Here is a 17,414-nt window from a genome sequence, read left to right as displayed (position 1 = left end):
TACTCTACAAATTTTACCCTCTACATCTCCATCTAATACCAAAGAAGTTATTCTCTGATGTCTTAACAGGTCTCCTATCATCCTGTCCCTTCTCCTTGACAGTGTTTTTTCCCCCGCGCGGTCAGCGGCGTCTTGTCACGGACCGCGCGGCTTCCTCCGTCGGAGGTTCGAGTCCTCCCTCGGGCATGGGTGTGTGTGTGTGTTGTCCTCAGCGTAAGTTAGTTTAAGTTAGATTAAGTAGTGCGTAAGCTTAGGGACCGATGATCTCAGCAGTTTGGTCCCAAATTTTCAGTGTTTTCCACATACTGCTTTCCTCTCCGACTCAGCGCAGAACCTCCTTATTGCTTACCTTATGAGTCCAACAAAAATGGTCAACATCCGTCTGGAGCACTACATCACAAATTCTTCGATTGTCTTCTGTTCCTGTTTTTCCCGGTTTCACTACCATACAATGCTATGCTCTAAATGCACATTCTCAGAAATTTCTTACTTAAATTAAGGGCTATGTTTGATGGTAGCAGACTTCCTTGGCCAGGACCCCCTTTTTGACAGTGCTAGTCTGCTTTTTATGTCCTTGTTGCTCCGTCTGTAATTGGTTATTTTGCTGCCTAGGTAGTAGAATCCTTTAATTTCATCTACTTTGTGACCATCAATCCTTAGGTTCGTCACTGTTCTCTTTCCCGCTTACTTTCGTGTTTCTTCGATTTAATCTCAGTCCATATTCTGTTCTCATTTGACTGTTCATTCTATTCAACAGATCGTGTAATTCTTCTTCACTTTCACCCAGAATAGAAATGTCATCAGTGAATCGTATCATTGATATCCTTTCACCTTCAATTGAAATCCCACTCTTGGATCTTTCTTTTATTTCCGTCATTGCTTCTTCGATATGTGGATGGAACAGTACGGGCGAAAGACTAAATCCCTTACACCCTTCTTTAATCCGACCACTTCGTTCTTGATCTTTCACTATTATTATTCCCTCTTTGTTCTTGTACGTATTGTATGTTACCTGTCTTTCCCTATAGCTAACCTCTATATTTCTCAGAGTTTCGAAAATCTAGCACCAATTTTATTTTTCAAAGGCGTTTTCCAGGCCGACAAATCCTATGAACGTGCCTTGATTTTTCCTTAGTCTTGTTTCCGTTACCAGCTGCAACGTCCTAATTCCCTCTCTGGTGCGCCTACCTTTCCTAAAGCCTAACTGATCGTCATCTAACACATTCTCAGTTCTCTTTTCCATTCTTCAGCAAAACTATGCTTGTCAGCAACTTGGATACATGATCTGTTTAGCTGATGCTGCGATAATTCTGGCACTTGTCGGCTCTTAGAATCTTTAGAAATATGTGGATGATATTTTTCCGAAAGTTAGATGGCATATCGTCAGACTCAAACGTTCTTCACGCCAACGTGAATAGTCGTCTTGTTGTCACTTCCCTCAATGATTTTAGAAATTTTGATGGAATATTATCTATCCAATCTGCCTTAGCTGATTTTAAGTCTTCCAAAGACTTTTTTAAATTTGATTTTAATATTGCATCCTCTATTTCTTCTATATCGACTCCATTTTTTTCTTCTATCCCGTCATCAGATAAGTCCTCTCCCTCAAAGAGGCCTTCAATGTACTCTTTCCACCTATCTGCTCTTCCCTCTGCATTTAACAGTGGTATTCCCATTGCTCTCTTAACGGTACCGTCTTTGTTTTCAGTTTCAGCGAAGGTTGCTCTGGCGTTACTTAATCCTGGGCCAATTCTTTCGAAAGTTATTTCTTTTTCAATTTCTTCATATTTTTCATTTATCCATTTCGCCTTAGCTTCCCTGCACTTATTCGTGAATTTCCTTGAACATTTTTGTATTTCCTTTTTTCACCTATCAACTGAAGTTTTGATTCTGTTACCCATGGTTTCTTCGCCGTTACCTTTCTTATACCGACGGTTTTCTTTCCAACTTCTGCGATTGCCCTTTGTGGAGATGTTCGTTCCTCTTTAAAAGTTTGAACTGCCTATTGAGCTACTCGTTGTCGCAGTATCTGTAGCCTCAGCGAACTTCAAGATTACCTCTTCATTCCTTAGTATTTCCCACTTCTTTGCGCACTGATTCTTTCTGACTAATCTCTTAAACTTCAACCTACGTTTCATCACTACTAAATTGTGATCTGAGTCTACATCTTCTCCTGGGTACGCCTTATGATCCAATGACTGATTTGGGTATTTCTGTCTGGACATGACATACCTAACCGAAATATTTCTGTATCAGTCGGCCTTTTCCTAGTATACCTCTTCCTCTTGTGATTATTGAACAGAGTATTTGCTATTACTAACTGATATTTAATGCGGAACTTAATTAATGTTTTCCTCTCTCATACCTAGTACCAGTCCCATATTCTCCCATAACCCTTTCTTCTGCTCCTTCCCTTACAACAGCAACTATCAGGTTTTGATCGCCCTTTATGCACTGTATTACCCCTTCAGTATCCTCATACACTTCCTCTATCTCTTCATCTTCTGCTTTCGACGTTGGCATGTACACCTGAAATATCGTTGTCGGTGTTAGTTTGTTGTCGATTCTGATGAGAACAACCCTATCACTTAACTGTTCAGAGTAACTCATCTTCTGCCCTACCTTCCCATTCATAAAGAATTCTACTACCGTTATACTATTTTTATACTGTTGATATTACTCTGTACTCATCTGACCAGAAATGCTTGTCTTCTTTCCGTTTCACTTCACTGAACCCCTGGACCTAGATTGAGGCTTAGCACTTCGCTTTTCAGGTTTTATAGCTTCTTGCCACGTTAAAACTTCTGACATTCCATGTCCCAACTCGTAGAACGTTATACTTTCGTTGGTTATTCAGTCTTTTTCTTATCGCCACTTTCACCTTGGCTGTCTCCTCCCGGAGATCCGAGTGGTGGAGTAGTCCGGAATCTTTTGCCAATGCAGAAATCATCATGGCTCTTTTCCAGTTTGAGGCCACGTGCTCTGTGGATACACATCTGTGTCTTTAATGCAGTGGTTTCCATTGCCTTCTGTATCCTCATCACATTGATCATTACTGGCTCTTCCGCCTTTAGGGTACTTTTCCGCCGAACGGGCAAGGGAGCGCCCTAAACCTCTGTCCGCTCCTCCACCCTCTTTGACAAGGCCATTGGCTGAATGAGGGGCGACTTCGTATCCCAGAAGTCTTCGGCCACCACTGCTGACGATTTTTATTTCAAATTTAAATGGTGGCAAGGCTCGAACTCGGGACCGAAGATGTTTTTTATTGCTAATCAAAGCCGCTACCCCTAGACCATGTACATTATACACCAGGAATAAAGTCAGGTTCGGAACTTTTTGAACGAATGTTTCTGACACTTTTTAGCAGATTCTAGTTAAAATGTTCGTTTAACATACTCGTAGATTAAGGGTCTGTGCTAAGGTCAATTAAATTATTGAGAGTGTGTACTTATCTTGTTGGTTTCGAGGACTTTTCTCCGCCATTCGTCGTTAATTGGGGTGGAAAATATTAATTACTTTAGTGCAGAAATCCCAAGAGTCAATTTGAAAAGTTAATTGTTTACACCAACGCATAGTTTGCATTTTGTGTTGATGTTTATATTGTCCAGAACATTCGCACAATGCACAGCTAAAAAAAACTGATTTTACAGATCATGTACTTGAAGTAACTGAAAACAACTGCCACTCTACTGCCGGTCTGCTGCCACCCTCGAGCTGTTAGGCTCACTGCTTGCATAGTTTCTTAACACTACAAGTTCTTTGAAAGTATTCTTCAACAAAGTGACATAAATTGAGTTACTATTAAAATCGGTTGTTTCATAAGAAATTACAGTTATAATTTTGAAGATAATAAATGACTGATTATAACAATATGTTATTTCTAAAATTGCGTTTCAAATTTAGTATCGAAATTCTGATTGAGAAGTGTGACTAACAGTACTTGATATAAAAAAAAGGAATTTTGCTGCTAACATAGTTTGGAGTACTTTACATAATGCGAAATTGATTCTGAGGTTAAAATTTTACAAAATAACCTCGTTTTGACAAAATGATCAAAATAATAGTTTCTTCATGACAGAAAGTTCTAGAACTCGAAAGTACAGAATTAATTTCAATGAATCTGATTTGAGTTTTTATAGAAACATAATCTCTTGTGGTTGAATGTAACTTTCACTGCACCAGTTAGCCATAAATATGCTCAAAACATTAATTTTCGCGTTTTATGAAATAATCGAATTTTGAGAATTAATTTCCAGTTTAATGACTGAACTGATTTTTACACCAACATTTCTAAATGATTACTGTCTGATAGTTACACAAGTGAAATAATAGTTTTTCTGTAAATTCGTCACACTGATGATTACAATAAGATACTTTTCCACTAATTAAAGATTCTTTTTAACTGCATTCAAATGAGCTGTAGTTGGCTAAAAGGTGTGTTAAATTTTGCATATCATTTGTACAGTGCTACTTGAGACAATATAGAGCACTAAAAGTTGTATTTTTACATTTACTATACTATGAAATGTGTATCGTGTAATACGTAATATTGTGGTACCGAATGTTCATATAAGGGTCCCCCATAGTACGTGCTGTGTACGTGTACACCGTTGACTCTATGGATGCGTGTCAGGAGTAAATTCCCAATCAACCCCAGGATTTTCTTTCTGTCACTTATCTTCTCTTTCACCTCAAAAATGTCAAGCAGCACTGTCGTTCGGAGTCTGTGTTAAAATGTAAATCCCCTGATTACTCTAAGTAAGACAGTTTAATGGTGGGAGAAAGACAATGTAGCAGTACCTTTAGCAGTACCACGCTTCTAAAGCACGGTGGTGTTGAAAACAACCTTTGAACTGGTGACGGCTTGACTTTTTATTTTTTGCTGAGACCTGAGCAAGGACAACAGAGTTCTGAGCTGGACAACCACGTTCATTGAAAGCCAAAGTACCAAAGAAAAGGAACTGGTCATCCATCTTCCTGTCCAAAAACACGGGTCCGGCATCCACAAATGGAAGATGGGCAGTTCCTCGCTTTGTTTCTTTTTTATCTTCTCCAACTACATATCTTACTAATTCAGTTGATTTGCACTGACAAAAGAAATTAGAGTGTTTACAAGGCATAGTGCCCCTACTGTACACAAAGGGCATTTCATCCATCTCACGCATTACACTTTGGGCCCGAACTATTCATGCGCCTAGCCCCAGTGCCGTTAAAGCCTTCCGTAGTTGAACGTACCGTCACAGCCTCCGGTGTCCAGGAACCAGTAGCGACGGCCAGTTCCTCTATTCAGTGGACCATGTGTTCGGATATCTCATTATATCCCACCAGGCCGTCGCCGTTCTGTGGCAATGTTTCCTATACAGCAGTTCTCAAAAAGAGCAAAGATCTACTTCAGCGCCAAACAGCGTCGTTTGTTTTCTGATATTAACAGCCACCTACCTAAGGCCTGGTAATTCAATAGTCCTGCTGTTGGTAGCCTCCGACCAGTGGTTCTGGACGACACAGAATGTGACAGGGAGTCCATTCATTGTTTCGGATAGCGGGAGCAGATACGAAGGGACAATGACAAGTTTGGTGCATAAGACGGCTGTCCTCCTTTGTGGTGACCAGACGTCGTCCACCAGTAGCTTGACGAATGCGCCATAAAGTCAACATCGGGCCATTGTCATATCCGAATGCACAACAAATCTGGATACTGAACGACTCGACCGGCTAACCAAGTGGAGACCCACAGTGAGGCTCCAAATTCTATCACGTGCTGATAACGCTGTCTCATATGAGTACGCGCCATCTTTGTCTCCTTTGCATGTTCACTCAACATCTAACACTGTTCACGCTCCCCTCCTCCCCCCCCCCCCCCCTCTCCCATGTACCCTATCAGGCCTGGTAAAAACTCTAAACTTGAACAACAGTAATGCAGTCTGGTTGGCACTCTGCTTGCATAGAGGATTGCAACTCTAATCATTTACATACCCCCTGACAGTGTGTTCTCAAGAAGAGAAAAGAGCGACTTAGCTGTACTCTTGTATTTCGTCGTTAATTCTGGGTTGCTCTGAGTGTCTTCACTCACTTTTTATGAGCAGTCAAAATCGTGTTAGCTTTGAAAGTGGTTTACTTTCTGGTGAAAGTGAGTAAGGACTGAGTAACATTTTAGTCAGTGGGAATTTTAATAACCTGAGTGAATTACGTACAACATGCTCGATAATGAATCCGGCAGACTATCCGCATCTGTCTTTAAATGTGAAATGAATTAATAACATTTGAGATATGGAAAACGGCACCCAGAACATTGTTGCATTCACTGTGGTTGACGCTGCTTATTGTAGGTTCATTTCACTCTGTTAGTTAAATAGTTACAGGTAATGGTGATCAGGGGTCTACAGTCGACAAGGCAAAAATCAGGGAATTACTACACGTTCGTGGAGCGACCTTTACATGTATGGTTTGGACACTGCAGACATTACCATACTTGTAAAGGCGATGTCGGTTACAATATGACATGTAGGGAATTATAATGTAGCTATTGGTGGCAGAAATCTTAGCATCCTGCCTTCTTAGGCTATTATTTTGTTAACAGAGAGCTACTGTATGATTGATATAGCCAGCATCTGTGCCTGATTTAAATTTCATTTAATATAGCTCTTATGTCTTAGCTTGAGCCACTGCAGGCGAGACAGCAATACCAAGTATGAAAACATTAGGTGACATTGGTATGCTTGTCGTTCTGTACAAATCAAACGAGACAAATAACAGCCTGCTATCATAAGTATTATGTCCTTGGCTGAGGAACCATCGTGAAATTCGCGTCATGGAGATTAGGAAAATCACAGGAACTCTGAATCTGAAAGGCCTCTCAGGATCCTGTGTCCTGATCACCTGCATAATGACTGATCAGGAGTCTGCTTTCCTAACACTGGCGTATACCTTCACGCTCTGTAAACATTGAAGAGGGACATCGGCAAGTAACTATGTTATTCCGAGTTTTTGTTAGTCATATAATAACGTCCGGTGAAACGATTATCATAATTTTCTGACAGACTGTAACACTGTGCTGAATCGAACTTCTGTCTAACTGTTGACATTAGTGGGGTAAACCCTCATCAGTTAAGCTATTCACGCACATCTCAGTGTTCCAGTTTGTCAATGTTTCGTCCCCCATTATTAGTTATTTTTCCAGGAAGTGATTGGGGAGCTATAAAAAATGAATTTAAAAGCTTCAAATAAAACAACTTGATTAGCTTATATAATTCGAAAAGTTTCTAAGGTATTGAGCGACAAGGAAAAGAATCAGCATGTTATCCTACAAGTTTTAAAACCACGTGTGGACTTTCCGTATCACTTCATATCACATGAATGTTATTCAAGGAAGCTTAGTGTATGTTATTTCTTTATGGTAAGACAAAGACTGTACAATCTGATACTCAACATACCCATACTTAGCGAAATTGGTCCAATATCGAAGTACCCTTCGACGCACTTGTTCCTCCTCTGACACGGGATCAAAGTTGTACTCAGTATCCTCCCTGAGGAAGAGGAACGGCAGCTCACCGGAATGTTTTACGCCTGAAAAAATTGGAAACTGCCAGTTTCTAACCTTCTCAATTAATTCCAGAATGGAGGGTAAGTGTTGTTCCAAATTACGGTGCCTATATAAAACATGTTTTGTGCAACATTCTTTTCATCTATTTTAATTACTGGGGCATATTTATCAGATCGAACAGACGTAATGAACATAATTTTCGGAGGGGTGACCAATATAAATAAGTTTTGCCTAAACTTGAAAGAGTTTAATGTATTCAGGAACTGATTCACTTGCTTAGGTCATCGTCAGGCGAAAACAATTGACTGACACAAAACAAGCAGAGTGCATATACAAGTTAATATATTTACAAGATTTACTGAAGATAAGGTGGATACATCATGTCACTAATGAGGAGGTATTGAATAGGATTGGGGAGAAGAGAAGTTTGTGGCACAACTTGACTAGAAGAAGGGATCGGTTGGTAGGACATGTTTTGAGGCATCAAGGGACCACAAATTTAGCATTGGAGGGCAGCGTGGAGGGTAAAATTCGCAGTGGGAGACCAAGAGATCAATACACCAATCAGATTCAGAAGGATGTAGGTTGCAGTAGGTACTGGGAGATGAAGAAGCTTGCACAGGATAGAGTAGCATGGAGAGCTGCATCAAACCAGTCTAAGGACTGAAGACAACAGCAACAACAACATATTTACAACCGTCACGGATTCGAAAAATATAAACAAGACCGTAACTGCACTTTTAAACATAAAGTTAATCCTAGATCACAAATACCTAGTTACATAATATTTCCATAAATCAAGTTGAATCCCATGGTCTCTAGATTTTAGGGTCCACCTAATAGTGTGAGGGCAATGTTCCAATACATTGTGTGTTAACATCGTTAGATGTCACTAACTAGTTTATTCACATATAAGCCAAATGGTGAATGTGTAAAACTAAAAGAATTTGTGTAACACTGATAGAACTTTTACACTGGTCTAAACTAAACACTAGAGAACGACGTAACATAATCTCTGTTAAACCAGGTTTACTTAAAGCAAAATCGTTTTCAGTTCTTCTAGTAGTTATTACGACCTGAAATTTGAAAGAATACTCTGAAGTTGTTCTTAAATATAAAGCATCGAAGATGTAAAATAAAATGAAATTCAGATATGCAGATAAAAACGCTACGTTGTGTAAGACTTCTGTAGTTTTCCGAATTAGAAAATTTATTGAACTGCAGGTATTGCAAAAGTTTCCAGAATGAAATCTTACCTCTGCAGTGGAGTGTGTGCTGGTACGAAACTTACTGCCAGATTAAAACTGTGTGCGGGACCGAGACTCGAACTCGGGGCCTTTGCCTTTCGTTGGCAAGTGCTCTACCGACTTTCTCTTTTAGTCTACCCCCTTCTCTATTTTTCTGTTTTTGTTCTTTATTTTTAAATAATAGTGTTCCGACCTCTTCCACTTGTTTGGACCTATTCCACTTCAGGCGTTGGTCCTTATCACCCCTATCACCCAAACTACCCCGAAAAACCTACCTAACCTAAAAACAAAGCTAGTGTCACCGCCACTTTCACCCTAAAGCTAAGTAGAACGGTCGTGCGCCACCACTTCAGTCTCTGCCCACGAACAAAACTTAAATATGCCTTTGAATATTTTATTAAAAAAAGAAAAGGATTAAGGAAGGGGTACAATATTTTATTTGTTGTACGTTTGTTCTTATGTTTTTATTTGTATTCTTTTCTGTTCTATCTTTTTTTCTCGGGAGTGTCCACAGCAGCGAAGACGGTGGGATGTCTTGGTCGTCTTCTAGTTCAGTGAGGGTGAAACACCGTATAATTACCGTTGATGTCTCTCATCAGTCCTTTATGTACGATATCTCAGTCTCTTCTCACACCCGGTACACCCCAGTGTTCTGGAGGGCGCGCAAACAACGACCCCAACTAATTCTCATAGAGCGTACCACATGACGCTTTGCACCATAAAATCCTGTAGTTACTCGTTAAATAATGCCACTAATGTAACAATCCTGAAACGCTCTCATTAAAAAAGTATGACAATGCCCTACCCTTAACGCACACCGTGGCGTTACGACGAGTAGCAGGGAAGTAGGTGACGTCGGGATGGATCAGATCGGTGGGCTCTACGGACTGAGGCGTCCGTCGCAGCAACAATGCCAACATGCACCGTGTGAGGAGCCAGCAGTCGGTAGCAGTACCACAAATGAAACAGTGCATGTCGGTGTCGACAGCGGCCAACGTTGTTCCGACGCTAGTTCCCGCAAGACCGTGTGGTAATACTCAGAGGTGGATAGGAGCCAAAGCGCCCTGTCTCGTCGATACGCCATGAGCTAGCGGCGAACAGCTGGTTTGGCGCAATATGTCCATCATCTTGTCGTGGAATCATATGTATGACGCCGTCTCTCACATTTGTGCCAGGTGCCAGTGACGGCTACACGCCAAGCCTCTTCGCGGAGAATTTTAACGTTAAGAGTCCAAGGTCCTCTGTTGTGGCAGAGTCACGGCACAGATTAAGGCCTGATGGTCGGCGAATGCAGTGGGCCACAGCTCAGCACCGATAGTTGCTGCCCGAAGACCCGGAAGATATAAATCCTGTCCAATCTGCTGGCCGAGTGGCTGGTGAAGTGTGTGTATCCACGTCGGTCACCGTGAATTAGCGTCCGTGTATCTGGCTATAGCACGAAGGGCTGGATATGGGGCATGGTGAGGGATCTGAACTTCAGGGCGAAAGACGCTCTTATAGTCCACACGCACCACCAGGTGCTCTGTAGCGCCTTGACACGATGGAGCCACCTCAGTGGAGTAATAGATCCTTCGCTCTCTACGCTTCGCGGTACCAGACGGGGCATACAGATTCACAAGGCGGACTGCACCGATGGTGAGCGCAATGCCTCTCGCTGATGGCAAAAACTGAATACCCGTTGGTTCGATGCCATCACGTAGTAGTATGGCCGTACCACCACCACCACCGTCAGATGTCGGGTTGACGTAAAACTCCTATCCATAAACAGCCACCCCTTGAAGAAACACGATATCAATGTCCGCCGCCCTAATTATATCCTTTAACAAATGAGTGCTGATCTTGAAACTAATACCGTTGACATTGACTGTACCTATCTGATACACCTGGGTCATTTGATAGTGCGATGACGTATCCCGCAGTCGTATAAGCCAGTATGCTTCTCGTTGCCCGTCTGACCGTCCCGGTAACACGCACCGTATGTATTATTGATCGGCTGAGACAAGATTATTGTCCGCCAATCCGCCGGCCGCGGGCATCTAGTTGACGCTCAATTCTGATATCATTCTTTCCATCTCCATCTCGGACGCCCAGTCACCAAGGTAGAGGTGTGGTACGTTAGGCGACGCATGACGTTCATCCGATGTCTTAGCCGCAAAATCGCCAGGGGGCTCGTCGGTCAGATGAGCATCTAAAACTCGGTTTTGTCGTTGGGCGCACGTTGCCAGCACCGAACCGGCAACGGTTGGTGTGTGGTCCACAGCCCTGGCCGCAGATGGATTTTCCTCATCCTCCTGCAACGTGTCCCCATTTCCTGCAGACAGCCTTCTTTTGTGGCTTGGGCGACTTCTGCTTGCGGGAACGAGTGTCCGCGTCCTGTGGATCGCACCACCTCCCACATGTCCGTGTCAGAGCTCGAATCGATTTTCTGATGCTCTCCTGACTCACACAGCTGGGGTGGAGACGTGGTCGCTGCTGTCGAAGACGGCGGCGGTACGGATGGGGGCTGCGTCGTCGTGGGCGCGGAAACCGGGCTCGCGGGAGTCGCAAATGGAACGGAACAACGTCTGCCTCCGACATGTTCCTCGCTGCCTCGACGTATGTAATGGGCAGCGTTGTCGGTTGCGATGGAGGCGTCGTGTCTACACATGGTATCTGGAAGAGGCGTCGCTGCAGACATTCAGAATGTACATGCCCTTCCTGCCCGCATCCTGAGCAAGAACGTGGTTGAGCGCCATAAATGACGGTCTCTCGACAGCCACCAACGGTCACGTACTATGGGATGTGTTTACGCATTTCGATTCGCATCTGACGCACTCCATTCAGTACATGAAACGTTTCGAACGTAGGACACTTTCCTTCCACGTGACTTAATACTTCCCTGTAAGGCCGCAGTGCGTTCACGAAAACCGTGGCCGGAACTTCAAACGGCAGCTCGAAGACTCGTATGTTCCGAACTGTGAGTGCTGCATGGTCGACAGTCACTACACCCACGTTGCCGTCCGAGTGGTAAAAACTGTATTCATCGGTGGAACGGCGAAGAAGTCGTTCGAACGCTGCTTAACCGACAAGTTCAGGTAAACTGTGCTTGAGACGATCGAAAGATGTATATCGATAAGTTCCAGTGGATCGACATGCATTTCTTCACGCAGGAAACGCTCTACTTGGTATGCCTTACGTCGTGAGTACTGGGCATGGAACGTTACTTTAATCGTGGCCGCACAGAGCCCCGTGCACGTCCTCTTCTCAGCACGGCTGAAAGCCAACTGTTCGACTGAGCTACCATAGCACGACACGGTGGGCGCCTGCAGTGAGCTGGTCCGATTGAGGACTGTGCCGCGACGCCGTCTGCTGCCCCGTCGCCCCGGTGGTTCTCGCTGGTGGCTTGTATCGCAGCTGCGCGGACGTGTTGGCGCGGGCGACCTGTCCTCACAGCTTCAACACGGAAGAAACATTGCAGTTCCTGTCGTAATACGGAAACAGAGTAATTTACCTGACATCCAAAACGTCATGATCACTGGCTTTCGGGTTAAGATGGAAGCATTCCCAATATGGCTATGTTTGTAAAGTGTTCGTATCCCGCCGTCGTTAAATTATAACGTGCATGGCAAAGTGGCACAATCCAAAATCGGCTCCAAGGCAACTGTGGTGCGTCGCGAGCCATAAATGACAGAAGCTAGCGACGGCTGGGGAAATATGTATGGCCTACTAGACTTGCAACTGTTGAGCAGCTGGCGGCCTAGATGAACCAAAGGGCTGCCAATAGCGTCACCTCAACGATCCTTCAGCGAACGTTGCTATTTGTGGGTCTCCACTGCAGGCGCCTGGATCATGCATCCAATAGTTCTGTGAACATTGCTAAGTATCGGCCTCCGCAGCAGACACCTGGATTATGCACCCATCGGTGCCATTGGAGGTCCACCGAGGGGCGACAGGTGGCCTTTCCAGATGACTCATGGCCGTTGGAGTGAGTGGCGTGAAACGTCTGAAAACAGACATCCTGCAACAATCATCGGAAGGTTGCAGGTCAGAGGAGGGAGCGTTATGGTCTGGAGAATGTTGCAGAATTCTCTGGATGGTCTCGTCATTCCGTAGGGCACGATGGATCAACACAAGAATGCATCTATCCTTGGGGACCGTGTCAAGCCCTACACGCAGTTTATTTATTCTCGACACGAACGCATCTACCAGCAGGACAATGCCACGTGTCACACAGCTCCCATTGTATGCGCGTTGTTCGAAGAGTACCAGGCCGTTTACCGTACTCCCTTGGCCACCAAACTCACCGGAAAAACTCACTCGAGAATCTATGGAATCACCTCAGCCGAGCTGTTTGCTCCATAGATCCTCAACCGAGAAACCTAGCGCCGCTAGAAACGACACTGGAGTGGGCATGGCTCCACATCCCTGTCAATATCTTGTGGAACCCTATCCACTTCTCCTGCAAGTCACGCATTGGTCGGCGCTGCAAAAGGTGGTTATTCAGGTTTTTACAGGTGGTCGCTTTAAGGTGATTTGACAGTGTACAAAACTTAAGTAAAAGAATCTTATACCTTTTCTCTCTTTTCTTTCAATTTCATAGATATGTGAAACATGAAAAATACACATATTACAACGCTGTTCTGGCTACCAACAGATGATCTTTCTAATGCTTGTAAATAATTTAGAAGAGTGAAGTGGCTCTGATCACTATCATGCGTCGTGAAAATGCACTTCCCAGGGTACAGCTACAAAAACTATTCGTCCAGCCTTATAGGTTTGGAAAGTACAACAAAAAACAGCTAGGATTTTACAGGCGCTACTGTGCAATGTATTGTTCGTTACTGCTTATCGACACGAACATTACTGAGTACTTAAAACTTCCAACAACCAAAATCGAATTCACAGTCGAGCAAGGATTCAATTTATTGAAATTAATACAAATACTGATTCAGAATGGAAGAGAGGGCAACAGTTATTGATGTTACAGTCTCTGCAAACACTTTGTATCCACTAGGTCACAACCATGAAACTTTCCACTCAGTGACGTATCTCTTCAACTATCCACACCAGATTTCCAAGTAATATCAGTACCTACGTCTGGCAGAAATTCAGGAGTGCCCGGCAGGAAAGCAGAGTTACGCGACCGACGACTTGGGTCAAACGCGTGCTGCTGTTGTCCACTGCAGTTCTTCCACTGTTCTGATCAAACGGCTGATATATATGACAAGTTGTGTTGGAAAGGTATCTGATACAGTTCCTACTTTCAGAGGTCCGTGCAGACTGTCGTACTTTAAGAAATTCTCTGCTCCCGCAATAGGAATGTACATATGTAAATGATACACAAGTGATTTTATTTTCAAGGGATATAGTTCTATACGATTATAGAGAAACTGTGTACGATTCATATGAAAATAAATCATAACATGATGATGTCTTCCTGGAAATGGCCGGTTATCTGTTTGTCAGCCGTTTCCCGCAGATGTATTTTTGGTATACCATACTGAAACCTTGTCCGTCTACTTGGATTTCGCATACGTCGATCTCTGAAGAACGAATGTGGTTGGATGGAACAAAATCACAATAAACGACACCAGAAAACAAAGAATCGAACGCAGCCTGCTGATCCTAGAAGCACGTTGCAGCTAAACTTAGAAATTTCCGTTTCCAACGTATTTGGGGCGGAATGCGTCGTTTGACGGATGAACAAAGTAGGAACCAAGAAGATCTATTGAAAGCCATGAGTCTGTAACACCGAGCACCATTGGTTGGAGAACTTATCACCGACAATGCAAGACATCATTGAAGGGCTGTCCTGTTGAGGGCGTGGAAGAGTAAAGATACTTTATTAGCCGCTGCTAATTTGTGATGGTATACCTGCGAATTCCTGGCACCATCTTGTCCACGCTACGCTGCTGACAGCATCACGGGTCTTAAACCGATAATCTGAGATTGATCGCACTTCTATGTTGCTCTGGTTACAGATGCTAAGCCAGCATCCCAGTATTCGGCCCTACCTGCCTATGTATACCACGCTGCAGCCTCTTCCCGGGTATGGGAATCCATTGATTTTTATAAGCACTTGTCTCACTGTATAGCACTGACTAGTCATCTCCCGAAGAACAGGTAAGTTTAATGGTACCAAGGCAATAAGCCTGCAACAATTTTGATGTCTGAGCAGATGGCAAGTATTTTCTTTCTTCACAGTTAATCCTTCATTGTAGGGATTCTGTCTTGCTGTTCATCGATGTTTCCAATTTTTCAATGCATGTAGTTCGCAACGGTAATGTTTCATTACCTAATACCCTGCATATCTGTATTACATACCTAACATCTTCTCATTTAGTGATTGTTTGGATACTGTTGTGTGTTTTAATTGTCTTGCAATAAACAGCTTAGCGTCCAAAAGACTAAATTGATTAGACCTCTTAAACGTAAACTAAACCCATACGAATGAATTATCCTATAAATTTGAACTTCAATGAGCACTTTATCAAATCGAAATTAATACTGATGAGACAAAATTTTATGACCATTGGCCGACGTAAGTGTAAATGCTGCCTGGTGGCACTCTGGATAAGCGACGCGGCACAGAAATTATATAAGCAGAAGGAAGGAAGGAAAATTGGGTTTAACGTCAGATTGTGTGAAGGATGGGGAAGGAAATCGGCCATACTCTTTCAAAGGAACCATCCCGGTATTTGTTTGGAGCGATTTAGAGAAATTTAGAGAAATTACCGACGGATGGCCGGACGGGGGCCTGAGCCACCGTCCTCCCGAATGAGTGTCCATTGTGGTAACTCCTGCACCACCTCGCTTGGTATATAAGCGGAGCAGAGACGAGTGAGGAATCATTACAGTCTCGATTGGGGAAATCAACTGACGTAAGTGCCTCTGACAAAGAGCAAATTATTGTGGCCAGGCGCCTGGGATGTAGTACCTAAGAGACGGCGAAGCTGGTCAGTTTTTCGCGTACTGCTGTCGTGAGCAAGCGACTGTAGGACCGTGGAAGTAGGAGACAACGTGCTGGACGTCTACGTCTCACCACAAAACGTGGAGTTCGGAGAGTTGTCCGCTCTATAAAGCAGGACAGGCGGCGGTCTATCACAGGTTTGACGACAGAGTGTAATGGTTGTACAGTCAAAGTTCGGAGCACACCGTTCAAGTGCATTGTCGGACATGGGCGTCCGCGTCAGGCGACCCTTGCGTGTTCCATTGTTGACCCAGCACTATCTTCAGTTACGAATGTTGTGGGTGGCAGGTAATCGAAACTTGACCGTTAATCAATGGAAACGTGATTCCTGGCGAGTGGCTGCTCGAATCATGCACCACGTCACGGACACTCGCTGATGGGCGTAGTTTTATGCTATGGGGGACATTAATCTGTGTTTCCATGAGATCTGTAGTAGTAATCAAAGACACCTTGACAATTATGAACTACGTGAACATTAGTGCAGACCACCTCTACCGCTTCATGCTTGATGTCTCTCCCGACGGCGGTGGCGTCTTCCAGGAAGGTAGCTGTCCGTGCCACAAGGCCACAATCATGCTACAGTGGTTTGAGGACCACGATAGCGGCCTAACGCTGATGTCTTGGTCCCTAAGCTTGTCTGATCTGGACCCAATGGAACACACCTGGAACGTTACTGGTCACTCGCTCGCAATTTACGGGAATTGCGTGACCTGTGTGTACAGATCCGGAAGCCTTCCAAGGACTTCTGGGATTCTCTTCACGTAGAGTCGCTGTTGAACAGCGTTCCAGATGTGGACCAACATGCTATTAATCAACTTGTCGCAATGGTCTGGCTTACCGGTCTCTTAGTCTCTATGAAAGATACCTCAATAGACACGTGATATTCATATCTGCAACTGCAGGTACAAAACGCTCTCTATCAATGGTCTAATTTTACAGATAAGCTGCCCGACGGTTATGTATGCACCTCATGCCACTCCACGATGTGATCGATCCTTACTTACAGAACGCCAAGATAAGGAGGAGAGGCGCAGCTTATGTCTAAATTTAAGAAACTGGGTCCCGCCTGAGTATGAAAAACATAAAATCTTAATGTTACGTACAAATACTTTCGTCACAGATTAAAACAGAAAAAATAATGGTAGATTGAATTTTCTTGTCAGGAATTATACCGTAAAATATTGTATTTACAACCAATAAAGTATGACAACATTGATGACGAATGTATTACGTGGCAACGTATTTGGGTAATAAGAAGGTTAAGTTATTTGTCTTATCAGGCGGAATCTAATTCTCGTAATGCAGTAGTTTGATGAAGATTTGTTAGCAGTCTTCATGTTAATTATAAAACAACGTAGTTACCATTACATTAATGAGTTTTAAGCTAGGAAATTCTGTAATCTACAGACTAAAGGCAATATGCGTTTTTCCAACCTAACAATCATTAATACAGTGCATGACAGCAAAACGTAAAGGGGAAGAGGAAACGATATGAAATTTCACGGGTTATGCATGTTGTGATGGCTATACGTTGCCGACGGGTATGCCTATTCTGATGTTCCGATGCAGTCTAACATCGGGCCACCGTCACATCTGAATGCCCCACAAATCTGGATGTTGCACGTTTCGACCAGCCGGCTAAACAGGTCCTGACAATATCTCCTTCGAAGTGTTAGCT

General features: G+C 43.6%; 1 protein-coding gene across 1 annotated transcript in view; it reads right to left on the bottom strand.

Moving 5' to 3' along the window:
* Positions 1–17,414, bottom strand: part of LOC126355443 (acetylcholinesterase-like) — a gene marked incomplete at its 5' end in the record, with an annotated part of 69,430 nt that overhangs the window by 12,314 nt on the left and 39,702 nt on the right. The window contains one exon of the mRNA XM_050005751.1: positions 7,431–7,563. Within this exon, the coding sequence (XP_049861708.1) occupies positions 7,431–7,563 (133 nt within the window). The remainder of the gene's footprint in view (positions 1–7,430; positions 7,564–17,414) is intronic.

This window comes from Schistocerca gregaria, chromosome 3 (genome assembly GCF_023897955.1).
Source record: "Schistocerca gregaria isolate iqSchGreg1 chromosome 3, iqSchGreg1.2, whole genome shotgun sequence".
Taxonomy (NCBI): Eukaryota; Metazoa; Arthropoda; class Insecta; order Orthoptera; family Acrididae; genus Schistocerca; species Schistocerca gregaria.
Note: the sequence above shows the minus strand (reverse complement) of the source record. Positions and strands in the feature narration are given on the sequence as shown.